Source organism: Camelina sativa, chromosome 20 (genome assembly GCF_030686135.1).
Source record: "Camelina sativa cultivar CO46 ecotype springtype chromosome 20, ASM3068613v1".
In the NCBI taxonomy this organism is placed as follows: domain Eukaryota; kingdom Viridiplantae; phylum Streptophyta; class Magnoliopsida; order Brassicales; family Brassicaceae; genus Camelina; species Camelina sativa.
In genome coordinates, this window is record NC_141899.1 from 4,937,693 (window position 1) to 4,962,302 (window position 24,610).

The window sequence follows — 24,610 nt, forward strand, 5'->3', positions numbered from 1 at the left end:
TGTTCATCCCTAATACAACCATTTCCACCCAAATACTAATAGATTTGAACTATTTATCAGATGAATAAACACAACATGTGATGAAGTGGTAATAATTTTCGATAACAACCGGTAGATTTTCAAGTCGATTAATTCATAAAATATGTGAAAAGTCAGGTATGTAAAGCTAAAATTTCTAGATTCGATATTTTGTAAATAAGTTATTTTAAAATTCAAATAGTGTATTGTCATATTTTGTTGCAAATTCCATATATTGATACTTCATTGTATTGAGATGAACAAGACCTAGAAAGATACACGTATGATTTATCTTCTCTCTCTTCATGAACCGGTTTGGGAAAATATGAGTTTAGTAGATATGGACATCTCTCTCCACCACTCTTTTTATTTGTTTATCATTGTCAACAAAATTTGTTGTAAACGTTGTTTGTAATACACTTGTGGAGAGTGGGTGTTCACACTTGACACACATATTTTTATATACGAACCCAATAATATAATAAGATCTCAAATGATTTGCACCTAGAAACCGAAAGAAGGGAGTGTGAACACGTCAAGGAAGTATCGGACATTGTTTAAGTCTAAAATGTATTTGGCGGTGTGGAACGTTAGGTGGCCGATGGAGACTTTTGGTCCCACGCTTTGTTTCTTTTTCTCTTCTTCTTTTTGTGTTTACTTGAGTTGCCAAATGAAGGCGTTTTTTAGCCGGTCTCTCTAGTCTCTCTACTCGTAATATTTACATATTATAAATTTTTTATAACTAACATCACATAGTGGCCTCTTCCACCCCGCTTGGATTCATGTTATTTTTTGTTTATTCCGAAAATTCACAAGTCAAAATTAAAACTAATCTTTTAAATCTACAACTTGTGATGTGAACTTTCTGGTGAACTAGAACAAGTGTGAATGTGATCTTTACGTTAGTCCTTTACAACATAACAAAGCACGCAATAGAAAGACTCTTTGTAGGGTGAATAGAGAATAGTTTGGTTAACGAAAAAAATTGTTTACGTCGCTTTTTTCGAAAGGCTCACGTTTTCTTGGATTTTTTTCAGGTTATGTTTGTAATATAGATACAACTGATTAACATCTACCAATCAATCTAATTTACGCATTGAACCATTAAGTCAAATTAACAAAAAAGATACAAAACTTTTAGTTAAGTGATTTGTAAATATGTACTTAAGTGATAAAAATTAACAGAAAAATATTGAAGTACTTTAGACAAAAACAATTGTGAAACAGCAGAATCAACTGTAAAGTCGTCTAGAAAGAGTCACACCGATATTATAGCGAATACCTACAACTGTTTTATTAAGTTTGAAGGGTTTAGCGCGAAATTAATAGTCCACAAAGTAGGCGACATACAGAATACAAAGGACACAAAAGACTGATTCTTTCAAGACGTTTTCTGCTTTTGATGAATGATTAGTTAATTAAATTCATAGCAAAACATGGAATAAACATTTAAAACGAGACTAAATTAACATATGCTCTGGCTCTGCTTTTTTGTTTACTAAAAAAAACTATGAACCTACAGTTCGTATATCTCTTCGTAAACAAAAAAAAGCATGTGGTACCAGTGGTTTTAATTAGAAGATATCATCAGCGACCATTTAAACGAAATTGGAAATTCGATACGAGTTTTCTACAAATAAATACTTAATGAGATTAAAGAGAAATAGGTCCAAGAAACTAAACTATCAACGTATCAAACTCAGGGACAGGTTTTGTGGTAAAGAATATTATTAGGCTGTGCTGAGTTTTGAACCTTTTTTTAAGAATCCTTACAAAAGAAAAGTCATAGCTTTTAGTCACGCACTTATCGCCATGTCATGAACTTATTTGTTGCATCCCGTATCAATAAACGACACTCAGTGTCAATGTATCACCATCATCATTGAATCGAATTGTATGGGAAAATGAGGAACTTAAAGTTGTTCCAGGAAGTGGCAAGTATGTAGAGATGCCTCCTTTCAGTTACCTAATCGATGGGATTGAGAAATCAGATGCTAATTATCTATCTTCTCTTCGAGCTCCAGTCAAGCGTGTCAGAACTGAAGCTACATAAAATTTGCATGTTAGTTGATTCTGTAAGAATATTTGTACGTAGCATTCCTTGTATTAAAAATATTGAACCAATGCACTAACGATATCGAGACTCTCAGCAGTCAGGTCAACAGAATCAGCCATCATCATCATAGAGATGCCTATGATGGGAATGCCTCTCTCGAGCTGAGTTTCTAGCACTACGATGACCCCCCTACAATGTCCTCAAGAAACAATTTTTTTTATTTATTGATTTACTACAAATCATCATAGCGAAGCACACATTACAAAGAGTTTGGGTTAAATAATTAAATACCTAGTATGTATTAAATACCTACAAATCATCATAGCATAGCTTTTTATACGTTGGTGCTCTATTTATGGTCCAATATGTATAATTTAATAAGATACTTGTAATTGATGAAGTTAGTAGTAGTGTTAAAATTCTTACTCCATATGCGTGTTAACTAATCTCCAACAATTCATTGTATTAATAATTGATAAACAAAGAACAATATGGAGAAAAGCTTACCAAGAAGTGTAAAGAACAATAGGGTTGGTTACCATGATGGTAGAGTTAGATCCTATGAGCCTGACATGCTTGAACGCCGTGTTGTCGCTGCACTTCCTCAGCATTATAGAGATTTTTTTAGAATTCAACAGCTTGTTCGACTTCTACGGATGGAAGGCTATCATAAGTGGTATGCAACATGTCGAACGCTTGCCAAAACGAGTGAATAAAATCCTTAAAATCCAATTGAAGCTTTTTATTATTATTTTTGTACGAAAATATATACATTAGTCTGTCCACATATATTAAATTAATATAATGAAAATGCTAACGGAAAACTATTATATAAACATATATTTGGTTGTGTATAATCCAAAATTTATCTCCATTTCTAACACTCAATAGTTGTTTCTTGTCTAAATTAAACTTGTCATTAATATTCATCACCTCAAAGGTGAAAATGTAGTGGATGATGACACTAATAATTGTTTGAAAAGAAAAAAAATGTGAAAATTATCAATCATCAACATTATTCACATAATCAATGAGTAAATATAGTCACTTAGCTTTAGAACATTTTCAAAACATTATGTTGTTTATCCATTTCTCATCCATCTCTTCTTTCATATATAATTGGGTTGTTGTTTTCTTTTCAAATATAACAAATGAATGTAAACATTTGTAGTGAGCACATTATGTTTTCATAATTTTTATAAATATTTATCAAAAGTATTGTTTTCCGATTCATGCAATTAATTACCTTTAAATTCGAAATAATTATAATGTTAAGATAAGATTATAGTCAAAGCAATGGACATGAAATTGGATTTGATTGATATATTACTTTTTTTTGTTAGATAAATTAACAACAAATATAAATTGGATGGACTCTAAACAATATGTGAATCGAACTGGTTATGTTATCTTCAATTTAACAAGAATAAAACATGATCTCTAAATCCAGTACATCTTTGTATATGCTTTGATGGCAAAATTTTAAGTCAGTAACAGAATAATTTGATTTTGAATAACATGTAGTATTAGGCCAAAAATTCCAAACCGGTGATGGAATAGCACATAATTTTGCAATCAAACCAGAAATAGATATCGGTTTGGTAGATTGCTTTTGGTTTTAGTGGTTTAACATTAAACCGTCAATAAAAATCCCCAACGAAGAGTTACACATCGATTGAAATCAGATGTTTTTATTTTCTCGCCGACGCTAACAAATCTCCCCCGCGGCAAAAGGAATAAGAAGAAGAAGAAGGCTATGAAGACAATCAGTCTTCGGAAGGCAAACACCGTACCACTGTATGCCGCAAGATTCGTGAATAGTGCTATTCATAAAAGCTGGTGAAGAAAGATTTTAACTCTCTGCCCAAAACTTGATTTGGCTTTAGTTTCCGTTGAAGGATTTTGCAGATTTTTCATCTAAACAATAAAGTTGCATCAATAAGACTGATAATTTAGATTCCATAATACTACAAATGTAGTAAATGAATAAACCATTTACATTATCCAAAATACAATTGCTTAAGTTGTGCAAAACAGAGGATTAGGTCACAAATAAATCATTTGAAAAACAGAGGAATGACCAACTGCTCTGTTACAGTGTTACGCTTTAATCGTTGACTTGGGTATAACAGAACTCTTTTAGTCAGGTTGTACAATGTAGCCGTCATGTCACATTAGCAACATATCAATTTGTGCCTCATAGGCATGGGTGTTTCTAGAACTTTCATATAAAAACTTTCTTTAAAAAAAAAAGAACTTCATTGATTAGAAGATCATACAAAGAGAAAGATGAACAGAGAAACAACTTATATAATCCCACATTAGAACCACACACTTATTGCTTCACTCCCATTACATCCATTACAAAACCGAAAACAAAACACAAAACACGATCACAGACAAACAAAGCTCATCAGGCAACTTGAACCTGAATAGTCTTCGGCTTCTTAGGCTCAGGAGGAGGAAGTTTCTGAACAGTAACCTTTAACACACCGTCATGACAAACAGCAGAGATCTTTTCCAAATCAGCATTCTCAGGCAACTGAAACTTCCTCATAAACTTACCCATCCTTCTCTCCATCCTCACATACTTGACACCTTCGTTCTCTTTGCTCTCCCTCTTCCTCTCTCCACTCACCACAAGAACGTTCTCGTTCTCTACCTGAACCTTGATCTCGTCTCCTTTGATCCCAGGCATGTCAACGACGAAAGCGTAAGCGTTCGGGTGCTCGATGACGTCAGCTGGCGTAGCAGCCATTGCCTTAGCGTCTCGCATGTAAGCTCTTGATGGATTGTTGCGAATCTTCTCGTTGTGCTCTTCAGGGACTTCGAGCATGTCTTCGAGGATTGAGATTATCGGAAACCTTCCCAAATCCATTGTTAGTTTGTTGTGTATTAGCTTTCTTGATTCTTGAACTTCTGATTCTTGGCTTCTTTTCTTGTTTGATTGATATTTTGATGAAGAAGTGTGGAAATTTATATAGGAGTCGAGATGGATAGTTTCTAGAGTGATGTAGAAAGTGATCGTCTTGGTCTTTAGAACAGCTTCGGTATTGTTCGAGAAACGTCTTGATCGTTCTGGTTCTTGTGATATTTGTAACGCGGCTTTTTGTTATAATGTCTTATATGGGCTTTTTAATTTGGAGTACCAAGGCCCATTTGTTTCTGTTTCTGTTTCGGATATCTTGGTTTAAAAGGAAGGTGGTTAATTAATTTATCCGGTTTGGTATTGGAATTTAATTTTAAGACGGTTGAACCGGGTCAGTACGGTGGATTAGCTTCATGACTCATGATGGCTCAAAAAGCATCGTTATCATCTATATCAGAGAACATCGGACAGGGGGTCTAAAGTGAAATGAAGTCAGCAGTTTCATCGTCACTCTTATTCAATTCGAAGAATCTTTTCAAACCTAATCCTCTGTCTTGTTTCACCCTTCTCAACTCCAGTTTCATCCCTAAGCTATTATCACCGAGATCGATCACTAATCACACCTTAAAACTACCATCTTCGTCAACATCAGCTTTAAGATCCATCTCTACCTCCATGGCTTCCTCTTTCAATCCTGAAAAGGCCAGAGTTCCCTCTGCTCTTCCCTTACCTGCTCCTCCGTTGACTAAAGTTAGCTCCTTTTTTTAATTCTGTTTTCAAATTCTTGATCTTTTCGATCAGTTATGCATTTGATTGATCTTCGTTTCCTGGATTATATATTGTAGTTCAATATCGGATTGTGCCAGCTATCTGTGACGGCTGACAAAAAGAGAAACATCTCTCACGCTAAGAACGCTATTGAAGAAGCTGCTTCCAAAGGAGCTAAGCTTGTTCTCTTACCCGTGAGTTAGATTAATTGACATTGATCTTTGGAATGTTTTTGTTGCTCTTGAATTTGATTGTTTTTGCCTGAAAGAATTTGGCTTTTTATCTCTTTGTTCTTTATGGGTTCAATTGTGATGTTCTCTGGTGATGAAATGTGTATAAGCTAGTGAATATGGGGTTTGTTTCAGGAAATTTGGAACAGTCCTTATTCCAATGATAGTTTCCCAGTTTATGCGGAGGACATTGATGCGGGTGGTGATGCTTCTCCTTCGACCACAATGCTTTCTGAAGTTTCCAAACGTCTCAAGATTACTATTATTGGTGGCTCTATTCCAGAAAGAGTTGGGGATCGTTTGTATAACACTTGCTGTGTCTTTGGTTCTGATGGAGAGTTGAAAGCTAAGCATCGAAAGGTACAAATTTTTGTTTGATACAGCACTTCTATTTCAAATTTTCTTAGAAGAGTATTGAACTTTCCTCTGCTTTAGGCCATAGAATAAAAAAGATGCTATTCGTACTTCTAAAATCTTGATTCATCTTTTGAGATTTAAAGGCCATAACGAACCCAACCTTGAGAAGATTTGTAGTTATTGTAACCAGTTGACTGGATCTACGAACTTTAAAAAGTAACAAGAATGATGTGTTAATTATGTTCTGGCTCAAGTTTCTTCCTCCACTAAGTCTAAGGACTACAGATGGAGCGAGATAATAGCCTTAAACGTGCATGCTTATATTATCAGTTCCCAAGACAATCTGTTCTTGATTGTGTTTGTACTTGATTTTCTTTGGACTTGTGCCTACAGATACATTTATTCGATATAGACATTCCCGGGAAGATTACTTTTATGGAATCAAAAACGCTTACTGCTGGAGAGACACCAACAATCGTTGATACAGGTTTCAATCTGGTTTTGCAAAATATGATTGCTAAGCTATTCATAAACAATCATGTATCTTACATAAAACTTATTATAGTACTATCTAAAAATTATTGGGCTTAGGATTTAAGATTTTAAAATCTCCAGTTAGATGTGGGATCCTCTTAGCTCAACGGTGAAATGATTCACTTTCATGTTAGCCTAGTATTTACGAATGATCATGGAGAAAGGAACTTGTTCACCAATAATATTAAAACGCTTTTAAGACTTTGCCAACTATTTTGACTTGGGAAATGTCTTTGTTCAGTATTCAAGTCATTGTAGGACAGTTCACATCACCTCTCTCACTTTCTAGTACTTGAGAGAAAACACTTAAGCGGTGCATTGCTTGAAAATAAAGTTGGTTGTTGCAGATGTAGGGCGTATAGGAATAGGCATCTGTTATGATATCCGGTTCCAGGAGTTAGCTATGATATATGCTGCAAGAGGTAAGTCTTTTATTATTATATGCTTTATCCAAAATGGTCTATTTCCTACCTATCTTTTTCGGGTCGATAAATCGTTTTAAAGAACCTCATCAGTCATCATCACCCACATGTTTGATTTATTAATTTCAGGGGCTCATTTGCTATGCTACCCGGGAGCCTTTAACACGACAACTGGACCATTGCATTGGGAATTACTACAAAGGGCAAGGTACATTTCACAGTCTAGTAAAACTTGCTTGGCTTAGTTAATCAATAGTCGTATATGGTTTAATCACATTGCTCACTGGATCTGTTTTGTTCCGTTTCAGGGCTACGGATAATCAGGTACATGAGCCAAAGTTAAACTAGTATTGATAGTTCCAAAGAGAAATACATTTTTTCTTGATGAATTAATAGAAAACCGGTGTTTCTCTTTGAATTATCAAAACAAATATTTTTCTTCTGCTCTCTGGAATTTGTTCTGTATTGAATCTATCATAGTCATGGAGCAGTTGATGAAACTATATGTGCTACTTTCTCTAGTTATATGTGGCGACATGCTCACCGGCCAGAGATTCAGGAGCTGGCTACACTGCATGGGGTCACTCTACTCTTGTCGGGCCTGTAAGTGCTAAATACTTTCTGTATTACTTGATTAATACTATTTAGTTGAGCATTAAACTCGAACTCATAAAAATTAACTGAAAACAGTTTGGAGAAGTATTAGCGACGACTGAGCATGAGGAGGACATTATCATAGCAGAGATTGATTACTCTATCCTTGAACAACGAAGGTAATCACAACTTTCCTGGTTTTGATCAATCCCATTATGATCTTATTAAAATCCGCTGATTGAGTCTCGCTTTTCACATTGTAGGTCAAGCCTTCCGCTAAACAAACAGCGTAGGGGAGATCTTTACCAGCTTGTAGACATACAGCGCTTGAATTCTAAATGAATGCAGCAGAAACTGTATATCTGAATTCTCTGTTTCTGAGAGATGTGCAGGTTGTGCACAACTTCGTTGATCAGTCAATTCTCTGCAAGATATAAGAAACTCGGTCTTTGAGTTAAATTGAATAAAATAAGTCTGCTTAAGATAATGTCAGACTCCACCCACTTGTGCCATGTGTTGGTTGTTTATAAACTTGAATGCATTGTGGTCATAAATGTAGACTTGTGTGTGATTCGCAATCCAAAAATAGCGTTTGACTTTGATCACAAATTCACAATGTATATACTATTTTGTGAGTTTCTCAGTAATTGTCATTGTCTCTTTTAAAACAACTCATATTAGGATTCCGCAGCCATCATATTCAATCTCAAATACTTAGATAAAATGTGAAGTAATTAGAAATGGTGCTGAACTCTTTCAGGTCAAGACGAAGATCTAACCATGGTGTTTTGCTACACCAAGATTTGTAATATGTAGTATGTATATGTTTTATAGATGAGAAGAAGAAAACAGTATAGAGAGAGTTTCTCAGATTGGCTCTTCCTCCACAAGTGGATATAAAAGATTGAAAACGATAGAACATAAAACATTGTCAGCGTCTACTACTACATGATTTTTGATGATCCGTGGTTATTGTTGAATGATAAATGACCGGACGACAAAATGCAGTTACACTTACAACAACAACAGGCTTTACAAGATTTTACACAGTGAGTGTGTGGTTTTCATAGTCTTCGGAGGAGACACGTGGCCCAAACCTATTAGGGGTAAGAGAGTATAGTAGAGTGGTCCATATACTCACAAGCGCTCACAGGGGGACTCTCTGCTAAAGAAGAAGTTGCCGTACGCGTGTGGGAGGCCGCACGTGCTATGGACCCCAAGGCCATGGTGCTATACTTCACGTGCCAGGTCACGTGTGGGACTCCACCACAACATCACCGCGTGAATAAATGAATGAATCTTCTTCTTTTGTGTGTCAGCTCTAATTGTCTCTCCCTGACCAGCTGAATCTCTGACTCGCCCGTGCGAATTGTTTTCCCCTTTAATTTCTGTTTATCTCACACATCCCTAAAACTCAAAATAGTTGTTGTTTCCATTATAGTAAGGTTCATTCCTATATTTAATATCAATATTGTGTTAACACTTCTCTTTTTTGTTGGTTGTAAATTGTAAATCTGTTGATTCAAATCTATCATTTCAACCTCACTTTAGCAAACAAAACCTTACAGTTTTATTCCTTTTACTTTATATTTTTTTTCTTTTTTTCCTTTTTAAACGTACAAGTAGACATTAGTGTTTGTTCGTATGTCTACTATGTAAATAATACTACTATCTGACAAAAAAAGAATTGCGACATTGTATTTTTTAAACAAGGGAAACACGAATATTTGTTGTTTTCATAAAAATCAAAAAAGAAGTCATTTTTACGTAAGTTTCAGTTTTGTACTATATACAATATCTAGTTTGATTTAAAAGGGTTTTGTAATTGTTAGATTTTGGTACAAGTATAACATGGTCCAAGACTCCAAACTAGATATAATATTTACGGGGGACTCTTCGAAACTGGTTGTGATAAGGAGATATCAAATGAAAAAAAAACATTGGCCGAAGTGTGACAAAGATATAGGAATCGAAACAAGAAGAAGACATAAGTGTTTTTCATTAACAAAAAAAAAGAAAGAAAGACATAAGTGTTTATGAAATGAGGAACAGTGAAGGAACAAGAAAGGAAGGAAGCATGTGAGACTGAAAAAGACGCAAAACAAGTACAATACCTTAACCAGTCCTTGTCGACCCAACCAATGGGTAATGGGGGTGTAAGAGACACTTTGCTTAAATTTAAAACACAATAATCGTTTAATTTAATTAAGTCCCTACTTGTCTCTAATCACATCATTTTCCAATACCCACCTACGTTCCAAATCTGTATAGACAATCTGAGACAATCCCTTATGATCTGGCTACATCTATATATAAACTCGGTGAATACTAGTTAAGCAAAAAACTTGTGATAAAAAAGTTAATTTTCTAAAAATAGATCATTGTGTGTTTGCAATGTTCTACGTACGTCTAGTGTGTTCTTATGGCTTATGTTGTTCATGACACACCATGTAATGATTCCTTGAGAAAACTATATGTGTGATATTATTTAGTCAAAAGTTTGGTATATGAAATGATAGCAATAATCAGTTGGATATCATTTAGTCACCATATAGAGTTGTGTCTAATATGCTTGACTATAGATTGGGTTTATTTAAGTTCTAGCATTTCGACCTATGTGCGATATCTAAGATAAGTTTTTGTCCACCAAATACTTGCATAAATCATTCATCTCGAAATCATTAGTCCCTTCACATTACGAGGAAAATGACATTGGAGAAAATACTATTAGGTACATTGCACACATAAACAAATTGAAGAATCATCTTTGTGTGGTCAGTGGTCCATCCCATATGGTTAGCATACGTGAACTACACGCGCCGAGATCGCCGCTTATATATATACAAGCCATCTCTCTCTCTTCTAACCTCATTCGTCGTCGTCTTCTTCTTTCTGCTAAAAAACACAAAACAAAACAGTTTTAAGAGATCTCTCTTTTGTCTCATCTTCTTCTTTCTCGATCGAATCATGCATAAATCCAAAAGAAACCCGTCATTCTCCTCCACTCTCCTCGACGAAATCTACAATTCCATCGATCTTAAATCCCAAAAAAACCAATCTTTTGTCGGCTCTGTTAACACTAGTACCAAAAAACAGAGCATTGTCTTCCGATCGGTTCCTGACCGTAAGATCCACCGTGATCGATTCTTTGGCTCTGTGTCGTCTTCCTCTGATTCAAACTCAAGCATCTTCTCATCTTCCGACACCGAACTAACTCACGGTAAGAAGGTAACTTCTTCGTCCAGACCGTTATGTTTCGGCCCTTCTAAGACAAAACCAAGAAAAACAGAGGACAAGACTCTGTACCACCAAAACAGAGCAGCCCGAGTGTACGACGACTACGATTACACCTCCGACGTCTCCAGATTCACGAGACACGACGAGAACTGGGAGCATTCGAGAACAAGAAGATCCGTTAAGAGCTCTTCCGGAAACCTCAAGAAGCCCAAAACCCCAGCTTCACCAGCCGGACGAATCGTCAACTTCATAAACTCGTTGTTCAGCAACAACAATTCAAAACAGTCCAATGCTGTAAAGAGCTATCCGAGGAAGACGAGTTACGACGACTCAGCTTTCGTTAGGAAAACATCTAATGATTATCATTCATCTACTACAACGTGTTCTTCAGCTTCTTCTTTCTCAAGGTCTTGTATGAACAAAAGCTACGAGAAATCATCTGACCGTATCAAACGAAACGTTAGGTTCTCTCCTGTCAATGTGATCGTCCCCGAGAGCTTTACAAACAAAGAAGAGGAATATTTCAGTAACGTGAGGAAGTCGGTGAAGAAGAATGTGGAAGATGGAGGGAGGAGATCAGTGGAAGAGATTGCGAGAGAGTTTTTGAGAGATTATCACAAGAACCATGAAAACAGTTTGGTCAAGAATAATGATTTTGAGGATTACGAAGATGAAGATGAGGATGATGATGATGATGATGTTGCAAGTGATTCGAGTTCAGATTTGTTTGAGCTGGATTTAGTTGGGACTCATCATCATCATAATGTGTACGGAGATGAACTTCCTGTTTATGAAACCACTTTTGCTGGTTTGATCTTGTGAACCCTTTTTATTTATTACTTTACTTTAGATTTTTCGTTTTTTTTTTTTTTTAATTCCATGAGATTATTGAAAAAACGAAATCGCATGTGATTCTCGACAGTTATGTTTGTGTGTTGTAAGTATGGTGTGTTATAAATTTTGTGTTTGTAAAAATTTGATCCAAGCATCAATTTAGTTTTCAATTGTTCTGTTTATTAATTTAATAATTTATTAATAATAAACATTATTTTTACCAAACAAAACTTGAAGAATATGTGCTATAACACATTGGAAGCACACTCTTACAGAAAAAAAGCTAATGTGAATACAATGCAAAACTTTAATATCAAAGCAAACGCAAAATGCTAATTTAAAGCACAAATAACTCAAATAGAATGTTTAGAGTAAACATATAAAAAGTCCAAGGTAAACGCTCATGTTTAACATAAACGCAAAGGCTAAATGCAAGCTCTAACACAAATATATACAAAAGACTAAAGTAAAACAATGAACTCTAAAATCCGCAAACCTAAATGGATAAAAAAAATTCAAATAACAATACACATGTTGAATAGTAAAAGCAATCACAAACACAATAATAATTCAATAAAGTTCATTAGTCATTACTAATTTTCTTACAATAAACATGAATTTTTTGGGGTTCAGTTATCGAACTTTGATCAAATATAGACTTTGTAGACTCAGTAGTAAATACTCATATTGAGGGATATAGTAAAAATTTAAGTGACATATCAACTTGAAATCTAATTATTGAAACAAATAGCCATTGTTAAAGTAAAGAATTTTGAAATGATATAGTGTTGGGAAGGATCCGTTGCTTCCAAAGTAAAATGTTTTGTGAACGATAATATGATAAAGTGGCTGATGATCCCAATGGAAATAAAAACCCAACCTAGCTAGCTACCAACTTTAATTCTCTGTTTCTATCACATGCTTTAGATCCAAATTCTCATGAATGCAAACACTTTTATATGAATGCAGTTACTCCAAATGCATATACTAAACCAATTTTGAATCGGATACTGAACCAAATCTTATAAGGGAGATACTGAACCAAATCTTATAAGGGAAATAATGCAGATAATGAACCAAATCTGAACCAAATCTTATAAGGAGATAATGCAGATACTGAACCAAATTTGTTTACCGGCTGTAGTTACTCCAAATGCAGATACTGTAGTAATGGCAGATAATGTATACACCGCAAATTTGACTAGGGAAAACTTCGATTCATGTAACGAAGTTACCCTTTCCGAAATACCCTAAAGTTATAAAGCCTTAGTTAATAACATGTGATTTTTAATACAAATCACAAACCCAACTTAGGGAAACAATCATTTACCCTTTGAACAAAGGATTTAGGGCCTCACTGGTTCAAACGCTGCGGTTGCGGTTGCGGGAGATTGCGGAAGCGGACGATTGCGGTTTCAAGCGTTATTAAGCGTTTTGAACGACTGGTTTAGCGGTTTAAAATTGGTGCATTTGCGGGAGGTTTACGACTGGTTGACCAACGGGTGCAATAGCGGTTGGAACATAATAAATGTGATATATAATTATATAAATGTTTTAAAATATCAAAAACTTTATTAAACTTGATTTATAATTAAAATTCATTAAAAATACTAAAATAATTATTAAAAAATAAATAAATTTCATAATGAAATACTTATTACTTTATGCATTTGGATTTTTACCAAAACTTTAATTAAGTAATTTGATAAATGACTAAAACATATGTTTTAGATCGTAGATCTTCTTTCTTAAATCTCACACACTCAATAAGTTTTGTGGGGCAGTATTTGCATCGGTAGTAATGATCAAATGAGAGTTGAGAAGAGTCACTCGTGATTTGTTTTTATTTTTCACAAATAATCTTATTTTCTTAAATTTCTGATGAAACGTTATATTTATTTAGATTTTTTTGAACTTATGTGCGATGTGCCATTAAATTTACATCAAGTTTTCCGGGTTATTGTTAATTGAAATATTATTTTCTTCCAATTATTTATTTTTTTAATATTTTTAATCTTATCCGTACTTCATTTTCTCTCATCCTTAATGAATAAAATAGTTAGGTAAAAAATATATATAAAATATATTTCATTATCATTGATTTGTTTCAAATTTTTTCTAAAAAAAAAAAAAAAAAATTGAAACGCAAACGCCCGCAACCGCAAACGCTTGCGGGAACCAGCTTTTGGAATTCAACGGTTGGGAGCGATTGGGAGCGATTTGTGTGATTAGCCCCAAACGCTAGCAACCGCCCGCAAACGCAAACGCAGCGTTTGCGGGAGCTAGCAGGAGAACCAGTCAAGCTCTTAGTTTCCGTAAGCTCAGACGCAGCACAATAATCAAATTCCTCAATCTCTCCCTCCATGGAACATTGAGCACGTTTGACATCACTAAGTTTCTTTTCGTGTGAAAGACCAATTGTAGTTGGGAATCATCATCATCATAATTGTGTAACCCTTTTTTTTTTATTACTTCACTTTAGATTTTCGTTTTTTTTTTTAAATTCCATGTGATTATTGAAAAACGAAATCGTATGTGATTCTCCACAGTTGTATTTGTATGTTGTAAGTATGGTGTGTTATAAATTTTATGTTTGTAAAAATTTGATCCAATCATCAATTTAGTTTTCAATTGTTCTGTTTATTAATTTAATAATATATTAATAATAAACGTTATTTTTACCAAACAAAACTTGAAGAAAATGTATTACACATTGGAAGCATACTCCTCCAGAAAAAGCTAATGTGAATACAATGCAAAACTTTAATATCAAAGCAAACGCAAAATGCTAATTTTAAGCACAAATACTCAAATTAACTGTTTAGCGTAAACATACAAAAGTTCAAGGTAAACGCTGATCTTAACATAAACGCAAAGGCTAAATGCAAACTCTAACACAAATACAAAAGACTAAAACAAGGGAATATAAAATCGGTAAACCTAAATGGATCAAAAAAATTCAAATTACAAATGCACATGTTGAATAGTAAAAGCTATCACAAACACAATAGTAATTCAAAGTTCATTAGCCATTACTAATTTTCTTACAATCAACATGAAATTTTTGGGGTTCAGTTAATTTATCATTTGAAAATTTGATCAAATATACACTTCCACACATGTACAAGTTTAATTAGGTGAAATATATTTGTAGTCTCAGTAGTAAATTTTGAGAGATATAGTATAAAAATTAAACTTAAGTGGTATATCAACTTGAAATCTAATTGTCGGAACAACTAGCCATTGTAAAGGTGTTGAATTGATAATGTTGGGAAGGATCCGTTGCTTGCAAAGTAAAATGTTTTGTGGAGGATAATATGATAAAGTGGTTGATGATCCCAAAGGAAATAAAAACCCAACCTAGCTAGCTACCAACTTTAATTCTCTTTTTCTATGTATCTATCACATGCTTTAGATCCAAATTCTCATGAATGCAACACTTTTATATGAATACCTACTTGAGTTGTTTCATCTCCTTGTTCATTTAATATTTAGAAAAGCTCACCCAAAAAAATTGATTAGGGCTTGTCGGTGAAATGCGAATTTAGAGTACCACAACCACAAAATCAACTGTACTTGGTCACCATTAACAATATAATATCAAAATATACCAAGAAAAACACATTTTCATATACATATAAGATCTTTATGTATATGTGAAAGAAACACAAGTGTGTGTGTGTATGTAATAAAGTGTGTTAAGTAATAAAATATCGAATCGATGATATGTGAAAGTGTATAAAAAGAAAAGAAAGAGGGGAAATCGAGAAATTCGATATCCAAATGAGAAGCAAAGGGTGATTGAAGCAGATCGTGAATGGACACATTAAAGCTTCTTATAAAATTGAAAATTAAAAAAAAAATAAAACAAAAAAAAGTGTAGTTTTTTAATTTTAAAATAAAGTGAAAGTTATCGTAGAGCGATGGATGAACATGGAAGTGTACTGATGCTTCCATGGGAACAGAGAAAGTCGAGAGCTTTTGCTTTACTTCTCTCTTCTTTTCACTTTGATCATCTTTAAAAGTTCCCGATTACAATCTTCTCCATTACTTCTTCTCTCAACAATGAAAGGAATAATTTACATAAAACAAAAGTATATGTTACACGCACGGTCGCACGTACACATGACCAATTCTGATCAGGTCCATCCATGTCAAATCATTTTGATTTATTCTTGCTCGTTTAAAATTGTTAGAGGTTGATGCCTTTTAGTTTATATATTGCTTTGCAATGTTAGCTTTATAATATAGTTTTGATTCTAAACGATATTTCATGCTTATATGAAACTAAAGTGTAGTATCTTAGATTAGAAAAGTTGCTGGTGTGATAATGTTTTAAAATAAGGGTGTAATTTCATAGAATCATAGCTATAACCAGACTTCGAAGACATGCCTCTTTTATCAATGAACAATTCAAACATTCCACACCCCAATGGCCCGAACCATGCATGTCTCCTTCCCTGTAATACTTATTTTGCTTGCTCCTGTTAATATTCCTTGACTTTTATATTATAATAATTGAAATTACGATATATTTATCATTGAAAAATGTAACAGGAGACTTATATATTAAGTTAAGTATTTATTTATATGGTTGCGTTTTATACCATCACAAATGCCACTTTTGCTATATACATCTTTATAAATATACAACTAGTCAAACAAAATAAATAGTTCGATGAATATATCGATCATTGCGTTCTATTCAATAATGCGGCCGATTTTATTATTCCGTCAAGAAAGCTCTCATTGTTTGTCACCTAAATCAACAACTAAGTATATTTAACGAAGTGAAAAAGATCGTGCCGTGAATTTGCACACAACAACACTCCCTCAACCCCCTAATGATTGCACATAATACGTAATGTAGTTTAAGTAAATTATGTTGTATAAAGATTCTTCATTGGATAAGCTGAGTCGAGATACGCGAAAAATATACAGAGATACACATATTGCATTAGTACCACATGTGACATGTCGGGGATGTAACCACTCTTGTTAGTTTTGAAACGCTCTTCTTAAGTGATTGCCAAAGTATTCTTATATGGCTAATGGCTTTTATAACTTGAAATTTTATTTCTCGAGTATAAATTGTTTTTCCGGAAATGTTAGTTACCAACTTTCTTGAAAGGTTGGTTGTTTCGTCAATTGTGGCAGGTTATAAATGATAATGTATTGGGTCCTTAATCTATGTAGCATATATATTTAATTTTGATTAAGTATGAGTTCGTTGTTTTGGATCGAGTAACCTGAATTATATTAAAATTTAGGTAATGAAATGCGGAGCTAAGTTTCTACCGGGCTGATCCGATAGGGTTTATCCAAAAAAAATAAAAGTGCGGAGCTAATAGTGTTCTGTAGGTGAATAGCACGATATGGTTTTGTAAGACCAAAGCGATGTATCCCTTCTAAAGTCAAAACTCAAAAGTGTAATCGGTAATCACGCAAACAAATTTCACAACCTCAAAATCGTATTATCCGAAAAACAAAAACGTCAAACTAATGAATAAAATTCTGTGTAGCCCTAAGCCCAGTGGACTCATTATATTACTTATTAGATTTTGCATGGCCCAGAGATGCACTTATTTCCTAATAATTCTAGTTAGATTCCCCTTTGGTGATCTAGTATTTTTCTTGTTTCTCCAGTTTTTTCTTACCGTGGGAATTAATCAATTACTTCGGGTACAGTTGATGTTGGTAATAACCAACACAAACAATTTTGTTTTCTTTTTCACATTTTACAAATCTGTGTCATAACTATAAACTATACAATATGTTACATTTGTTTCTTAAATTGATTATCGCTATTTTCTGCAGCTTTGGCGTCAAATGAATCGACCGATATTGAATTTATTTAATTGCTGGTTTTAAAAAAAAACAGAAAATAGATATACTAAAAACTCTTTTTAATACTATCAGTTGCCCTTAATTAAAAGTAAGTCCGCAGTTACGTTTACAATTATGACCCTATTATTTTCAGAATCTGTTTTTGTTCAAACGTAGAAATTGTTGTTAATTGATCAAGTCAACTTTGCCACACAACCAATACCATAACACAAGAGGGATTTCGAAGGTGTCTTCTAGTATTATTATTATAAGTTCCTACTAAAAAGCTACGTACACCACTTTTAGAAAGATACATATTTCTGATGAGGAAAAGAAAACAAAAAAACAGTGTTTATTCTTTTTTGGCTTTCTTGTCAATTACGTAACACACAGCAGCAAACTATTCCCCAATTCGTTTCCCATTCCAGTCATAACATATATTAAATGCATGATCTTTTTCACTGAACCTGCATGGCCCTTCTTTGGTTATATCCCAGAAACAGTAGATGCATGGAATACCCCTACGAACACCATCTCTGTCATCATCGTAAATATCAAACCATTTAAATTGTCCAGGCAGCCATGTGAATTGACAGAAGAAAAGTGTCGATCCAAATAAAACTTTTGGTGTAAACTTAAACGACCAAAAGCTATTCGGAGCGAGAACGTGGAGGCCGAGATCGTCATCTGAGGACTTACAGTGGAGCTTTAATGTCGAACCATCACCAAGGCGGTTTGTGATCCTCACCATTGATTTTATAGTAGACCAGTTCACATCATAATGTGAAGAACTGGTTTCCACTTTTGAGAGAGCTATTTGTACGAGTAGAGATATCACCAACACATGAACTTTTGTTTTTTGGGCGATTGTCATTTTTTTCTTTTCTAAGAGCCAAAGTGTTTTTTGCTGGATATACTTAGCGTTTTGTTTTGCATAATTACACTAGTATATATATATTATAAGAAAAGTCTTCAATTAATTAATGTGGTATCCATGACGTTATTAGATTTGTCTTCTCCTAAAACATGTAACTGTTTTTGAATACATGACTATATTGAAAACAAATGGTTGAACACATTAATGATTTCATATACGTTGCTAAAAAATCATATATATAAAATTAAGATTTCACTCTCTCCTTTTTTTTTTTTAACCCTTGAACTGCATTGATATTATTGAAAGGTTGGAATAGAGTTGAAAACAGAGGAAATACATAACGGAACAGTAGAATGATAGAGAAATTGTGTTGATCTGTTTCTTTGATCTTTAGCCAACTTATCTGCCAAGATATTCGAACGCCGTGAGGTCCACCGGAAAATGACGTTGTCAAACCTAGTGGCCCAACCTTGTATATCTTGTAACCAGTTATAGATATCAAACCTGAGGGAACGATGATTGAGGGCAGTAATAAGATTTTGACAATCTCCTTCAAAGATTATGTTGGTGAAGCCACTTCTCCAAGATTGTTGCATAGCATATATTAAGCTCTGACATTCTGCTTCAATTGGGGATTTAACTAATATTCCGGTGGTTTGTCCAGCTTCTTTAAAGTGACCTTGATCATCACGTATTAACCATGCCGACGTTGCGTGTGAGTTTCCGTTAATGTAGCTGCCGTCATAGTTACACTTGACCCATCCTAAAGGTGGTCTGATCCAAATAGCGTTTTCTCTATCACGATTACGTGATGTACCTGTGCTTTGGAGTGTTTGAGTCGTAGGTGGTGGTAACGATGCCAGCCATTCATCAGCTTCTTGTTTAGCTTCACGTAGATCTCTTTGCCAACTATGAGTAATCTTCCGGAATGTAAGCTTATTGCGACTTGTCCAAATTTTCCATAGGATCCAAAATGGTAGGATAGAAAGTCGATCATTTCTATCTCTCTATTTTGAAAACTCCAAAATCGCCTTAATCTTGGTGTCAATTGAATCATTGGGGTTTAGTAGACTTCTAAGTGGTATATGGGAACCGCGCCAGATTTGTGACGAATGCGGACACGTGAAGAATAAGTGTTCAGATGTTTCAACTTCAGAGACACATCGCTTGCAAAGTGAATCTGGAGTGATATGTCGTCGTTCCAGCTCAGCGCCAGTAGCCAATGCTCTTGAGGATAAACGCCACAGAAAATGTTTGAACTTTAGTGGGAGGTTGGTTCTCCAGATGTCCGTTTTTGTTTGGAGGTTTCCATAAGGAGGTCTTGCTTGGAATTCTTGATTTGGAAGATGGGTTGCAAGCCAATATCCAGACTTTACTGAATATAAACCATTCTCAGTGTAGTGCCATCCTAGATAGTCGTGTTGTTGCCAATGACTAGTTCTGATTCTTAGGATATGATTGATGTCATCTGGGTGGACTTGTTCTCGTAGTAAAGCTTCATTCCAGCCGCCTCTGTTCGGGAGAAGAAAGGAGTTGACAGTAGATATATCAGGTTGTTGGTCTATTGCTTGTCGAGGGGGACGAGGGGGATGCACTGGAAGCCAAGGGTCTGTCCATGTGTTGATACATTCTCCATTGCCTATTGTAAATCGCATTCCTTGTTTTAACAAGTCACGACCAACGAGGAGTGGCCATCCAAAGGAGGGTCGAGTTCCTCGTGAAGCTTCAAGTATAGATGTATTGGAAAAGTATCTGCCTTTGAGGACACGTGATAGGAGGCTAGTTGGGTGTTGCAGTATACGCCAAATCTGCTTAGCGAGAAGTGCATCGTTAAACCGTTCTAAGTCTCTAAAACCAAGACTTCCCTCTGTTTTCAAAAACTTCAACCGATCCCAAGCCACCCAATGGACTGCATTTCCTGTTTGTTGAGTGTTCCACCAGAAATTTGCAATAACTTTTTCTATCTCTTCACAAATTCCTTTTGGTATCTTGAAGCAGTTCAGGCATTGCTAATGCAATTGCTTTCAAGAGAATCTCCTTTCCACCTTGAGATAAAAACTTTGTGTTCCATCCTTTTGTTTTATTCTGAACCTTTGCAACAATATATTGAAACAGCTCTATCTTCTTTTTACCAAATTGCTCTGGAAGACCCAAATACTTCCCACACCCACCATCATTGTGTATATTCAATCGCCTACGTATCTGTGTTTTGAGTGCATCAGGAACTCGCTTACCAAAGGTCAGAGCAGATTTTCGATTATTTATTTGCTGTCCAGAAGCTCTTTCATATTGAGTTAGAATGTCTCGTATGGCTGTACAGGATTTGATGTTCGCTTGACAGAAGAATAAGGAGTCGTCTGCGAAGAGTAAATGGCTAATAGCAGGGCTTGCGTTACTTATCTTTATCCCTTTGATTAAACCTTCTGCCTCTGCTCGCTTCATCATGTGACTTAAGACCTCAGCACAAAGGATAAATAAATAAGGGGACAGTGGATCACCTTGTAGTATACCTCTTTCTGGCTGAATAAATCCCTGAGGGTTACCGTTGATATCAACTGAGAAAGTTGGAGACCGAATACATGTCATTATCCATTGCACCCATTTTGTATCAAAGCCGAATTTAAGCATTGTTTCCTGGAGGAAATCCCACTCTAGACGATCATAGGCCTTCGTGATATATGTTTTAATCGCCATATAAGAGTTAGCACAACGACGTTTCACCTTTAGAGCATGAATGAGCTCATGTGCTATAAGAACATTATCAGTAATGTTTCTTCCAGGAATGAATGCAGCCTGTTCTTCCGAGATGATGTAATGTAAGTGCTGTTTGAGTCTGCCTACCAACACCTTGGAGATTATCTTATAGCTGACATTACACAAAGCAATGGGACGAAACTCACTCATGTGCTTCGCATCAGTGGTCTTCGGTATTAAACAAATATTTGTGTGATTTAGAGATTTATCAAAGACGCCTCGTTCAAAAAATTGACTTACTTCTTGTATAACTGCATCTTTCGTTGTTTCCCAATAGCTTTGAAAGAAAGCTCCTGTGAAGCCGTCTGGACCCGGGGCTTTAGTTGCACCAATATCAAAGACTGCATTACTGATTTCTTCTTCAGTAATAGGTTTCACCAAGTCTGCATTCATCTCAGGTGTGACACGCTGATGGAAGCCTCTGAAAACATGAAAGTGGTTGTTTTGCGTTGACAACTCACTTTTGAATAAATTGGTGAAATAGGCCTCTGCAACTCTGCCTATTTGACTATCACCACAGTGCTCACGTCTGTCATCATCCAGGATCGAATATAGCTTATTACGAGCTGTATGATTTTTTGCCGTGGCAAAAAAATACTTAGTATTGCGATCACCACTTTCCAACCATGTCTTACGACTTTTAATTCGCCAAAACTCTTTTTCACTGTGATATGCACAACTTAACTTCTGTCTGAGATCTCGAATATGTTGCGTAGAAGAACCGTTAGTGTGAGCTTGATCAAGGAGTTTCGTCAAGATTCCTATTTCTTCTCGAGCATTAGGACGGTTTGCTTTTTTTCAAATGGAAATAGATCTTCTGCACTCACGCAAACGAGAGGTAAGACACATAGCTTGTCCTGATCTTCGTACTGTCCATCCTTTATTGACTGCATCACTAAATCCTTCTCTGTTGACCAGTCTTGAATCAAAATAGAACTGACCTCGACGGGGAGAGAAGTCATTGGATATGGTGGTGATAACTGGTCTGTGATCAGATTCAATAAGTTCTAGGAACTCTGAGTGAGAAGCTGGATATTGAGCGAGCCATTCAGAATTCACCAATGTGCGGTCTAAACAACAGGCAACATCATGACTATATCTCTTTCCAACCCAGGAGAATGGATCACCAACATGTTTTAAATCTTGAAGATCACAAATTTGCAACATGTTGCAAAAATCAGTGAAAGAGCTCTCAGGTCGAGGAGGACCACCTCTTTTTCAGAGTTGTTTCTGATTTCGTTAAAGTCACCTATGGCCATCCAAGGTCCATTCCTACTGACTGCAGTCCGTTCTAATCTTTCCCAAACCAAGTGTCTTAATGATGGATTTGGATTACCGTAAACACACGACAAGTAAAAACCAAATCCATTAATTTGAACATGCGTATCTACAAGGTTTGGGGATTGATACAGAACAAAAACAGAGATATTGCTATTCCAAAATAAAGCTACTCCACCACTTAAACCAACTGGAGGCACTGTTACAACTCGATCATAACCTAGTTCAGCACCTACATCCCTAACAGTGTCATCTCCTTGCTTTGTTTCAAAGAGGCAAATGATGTCTGGAGAGAAAGTCTTTTTAATCTCCTTTAGACGTCGAACTGCGAGATCATTGCCTAGTCCTCTACAGTTCCAAGCGGCTGTCCTCATGGAGAAAGTGGTGGTATAGGGCCCACCGCGCCTCTGTCAAGATCATGGGGAGAACAGGTTTCCCCGGAGTTACTACTTTCACCAGCTTCCATGAACTTAGCTTTGGAACTCTCTGTCTTAGTAGAAAGATCTGTTTGCTCATCTCTCTTCCTCTTGCCTCTTGCATTCATGTCAGAGTCGCTCTTCCTGTTTGCTTCTTGTGGCACTCTGTAATGATCAGCATCGATAAGGTCATGTGGAGCATCAGGGTTAACATCAAGATGTACCGGAGCAGGAATCTCTTGAGTAGCAACATGAGGTGGATCATCCTCTTCAACTTCACGGATAACGACTCCATGATTGGCCATATGCTCTGGATGGCCTGGGTCGTCATCCTCATCATGATCATCAAAGGGCTCCTCCCCTCCATTTTGAAGGATACAAGCACCGGTGTCATGCGTTATCATGCCACAGACCTCACAAAATCCTCTTAGACGTTCAAACCGGAATCTCAGCAGCGTGTTAACACCTTGTTGAAACTGAATTTGCCTCTGAAAGCGAAGTGGACGATGAATGTCCCAGTGAATTTGAACCCGAACAAACTCAACTCTTGCAGCAGCTTCAGCATCATAGTCCACTTCAAGGAGTGTACCAATTGCACGACCAATGTAGGAGATGACTTCGTGATTGAGGAAGTGAAAAAGGGATTCCTCGGATTTGTACCCAAAATGGAATGAAATCGATCAGAGGGGGGTTGTCGTTTGGATACCAACGTTGGAAGATCAACATACGATCGTTAAATGCCCATGGACCACGGCGGAGGACAAGTTCAAGTTCACCCTCGGAAGGAAAGATGAACTGGAAGTGAGTACCACCCACTAAACGACCATGAACCAAACCAGATTGACCCCAAATTCTGGGCATTGAAGCAATGATTGAGCGCACATTCTGACGACGTGGCATAACTGGTCGGCCGATGAGAATAAAACGGTTCTCCGCCGCTGCATTGGCCACCACAACATCCGGTATTGCTAGCGGAGCATCATCAGCGCCGAGATTGATGTCTTGAACTGCTCTTCGTAAGTTGTCAGCCATGTTTAGCGGTAAATGAAAAAAGTATTGAAAGAGGGATTCAGAGGGGTGAAAGAATCGCCAATCAAAGTTGCGGTATTTATAGAATAATTTTTTTGCAGAAACCGTCAAAGGTGCATCACGAAGTGGATGCCACTTCATGGAGATAACCGCCGCACGACTACAGTGAGGGGCTAACCCCACGACGTTGACGAAACTGTCAGTAACCGCCTCCGGAGAGACAAGGTTCAACCACCAAGGGAGATACCAAATCGCCTTTTTCATCGCCAAATAACCGTTTTTCTAGACGATACGAGTTTATTTATAGTGCTTCACTCTCTCCTTATTGGTCCACTTAGCAATACAATTTTAACAAAAAAAAATATTTATATTAAAACACAAATTTAAAAATAATTAATTTTCACATTTAACTCACATAATATAAAACTGAAATCATATAAATTCTTCCTATAAATTATACATTTACTTTATTTCTCCACTAAGTTGTATTAATCAATTGTATTAAAACAAA

General features: G+C 35.8%; 5 protein-coding genes and 1 pseudogene across 6 annotated transcripts; 2 read left to right on the forward strand and 4 right to left on the reverse strand.

Annotated features, from left to right (window-relative positions):
- Positions 1–4,310: 4,310 nt before the first annotated feature.
- On the reverse strand, positions 4,311–5,155 carry LOC104769442 (17.6 kDa class II heat shock protein). Its single transcript, XM_010493657.3, has one exon. It carries the CDS (start codon positions 4,950–4,952, stop codon positions 4,488–4,490), a length of 465 nt encoding a protein of 154 aa, XP_010491959.1. The 5' UTR covers positions 4,953–5,155; the 3' UTR covers positions 4,311–4,487.
- Positions 5,156–5,317: 162 nt separating this feature from the next.
- LOC104769443 (omega-amidase, chloroplastic) lies at positions 5,318–8,457 on the forward strand. 2 transcript variants are annotated; one of them, XM_010493658.3, is made up of 10 exons: positions 5,383–5,693; positions 5,789–5,905; positions 6,077–6,301; positions 6,692–6,785; positions 7,180–7,254; positions 7,384–7,462; positions 7,563–7,578; positions 7,777–7,857; positions 7,945–8,027; positions 8,112–8,457. In XM_010493658.3, the coding sequence occupies exons 1-10, from the start codon at positions 5,430–5,432 to the stop codon at positions 8,188–8,190; spliced, it is 1,113 nt and encodes a 370-aa protein (XP_010491960.1). In that variant the 5' UTR covers positions 5,383–5,429; the 3' UTR covers positions 8,191–8,457. The 2 variants fall into 2 exon arrangements, 1 of the variants encoding a protein (XP_010491960.1); XR_015592638.1 differs by lacking the exon at positions 7,563–7,578 and having other exon boundaries at positions 5,318–5,693; positions 7,384–7,479.
- Positions 8,458–10,718: 2,261 nt separating this feature from the next.
- Positions 10,719–12,089, forward strand: LOC104772225 (protein BIG GRAIN 1-like D). The gene has a single exon (XM_010496861.2). It carries the CDS (start codon positions 10,816–10,818, stop codon positions 11,905–11,907), a length of 1,092 nt encoding a protein of 363 aa, XP_010495163.2. The 5' UTR covers positions 10,719–10,815; the 3' UTR covers positions 11,908–12,089.
- Positions 12,090–18,046: 5,957 nt separating this feature from the next.
- Positions 18,047–18,643, reverse strand: LOC104772226 (S-protein homolog 4-like). The gene has a single exon (XM_010496862.2). It carries the CDS (start codon positions 18,617–18,619, stop codon positions 18,146–18,148), a length of 474 nt encoding a protein of 157 aa, XP_010495164.1. The 5' UTR covers positions 18,620–18,643; the 3' UTR covers positions 18,047–18,145.
- Positions 18,644–19,629: 986 nt separating this feature from the next.
- Positions 19,630–23,028, reverse strand: LOC104772227 (uncharacterized). Its single transcript, XM_087505820.1, has 4 exons — positions 22,626–23,028; positions 22,318–22,518; positions 20,755–22,167; positions 19,630–20,540 (listed from the first exon to the last, which is right to left on the reverse strand). Exons 1-4 carry the CDS (start codon positions 23,026–23,028, stop codon positions 19,630–19,632), a joined length of 2,928 nt encoding a protein of 975 aa, XP_087361946.1.
- LOC147918473 (uncharacterized) lies at positions 23,025–24,102 on the reverse strand (annotated as a pseudogene).
- Between the last annotated feature and the right edge of the window lie 508 nt (positions 24,103–24,610).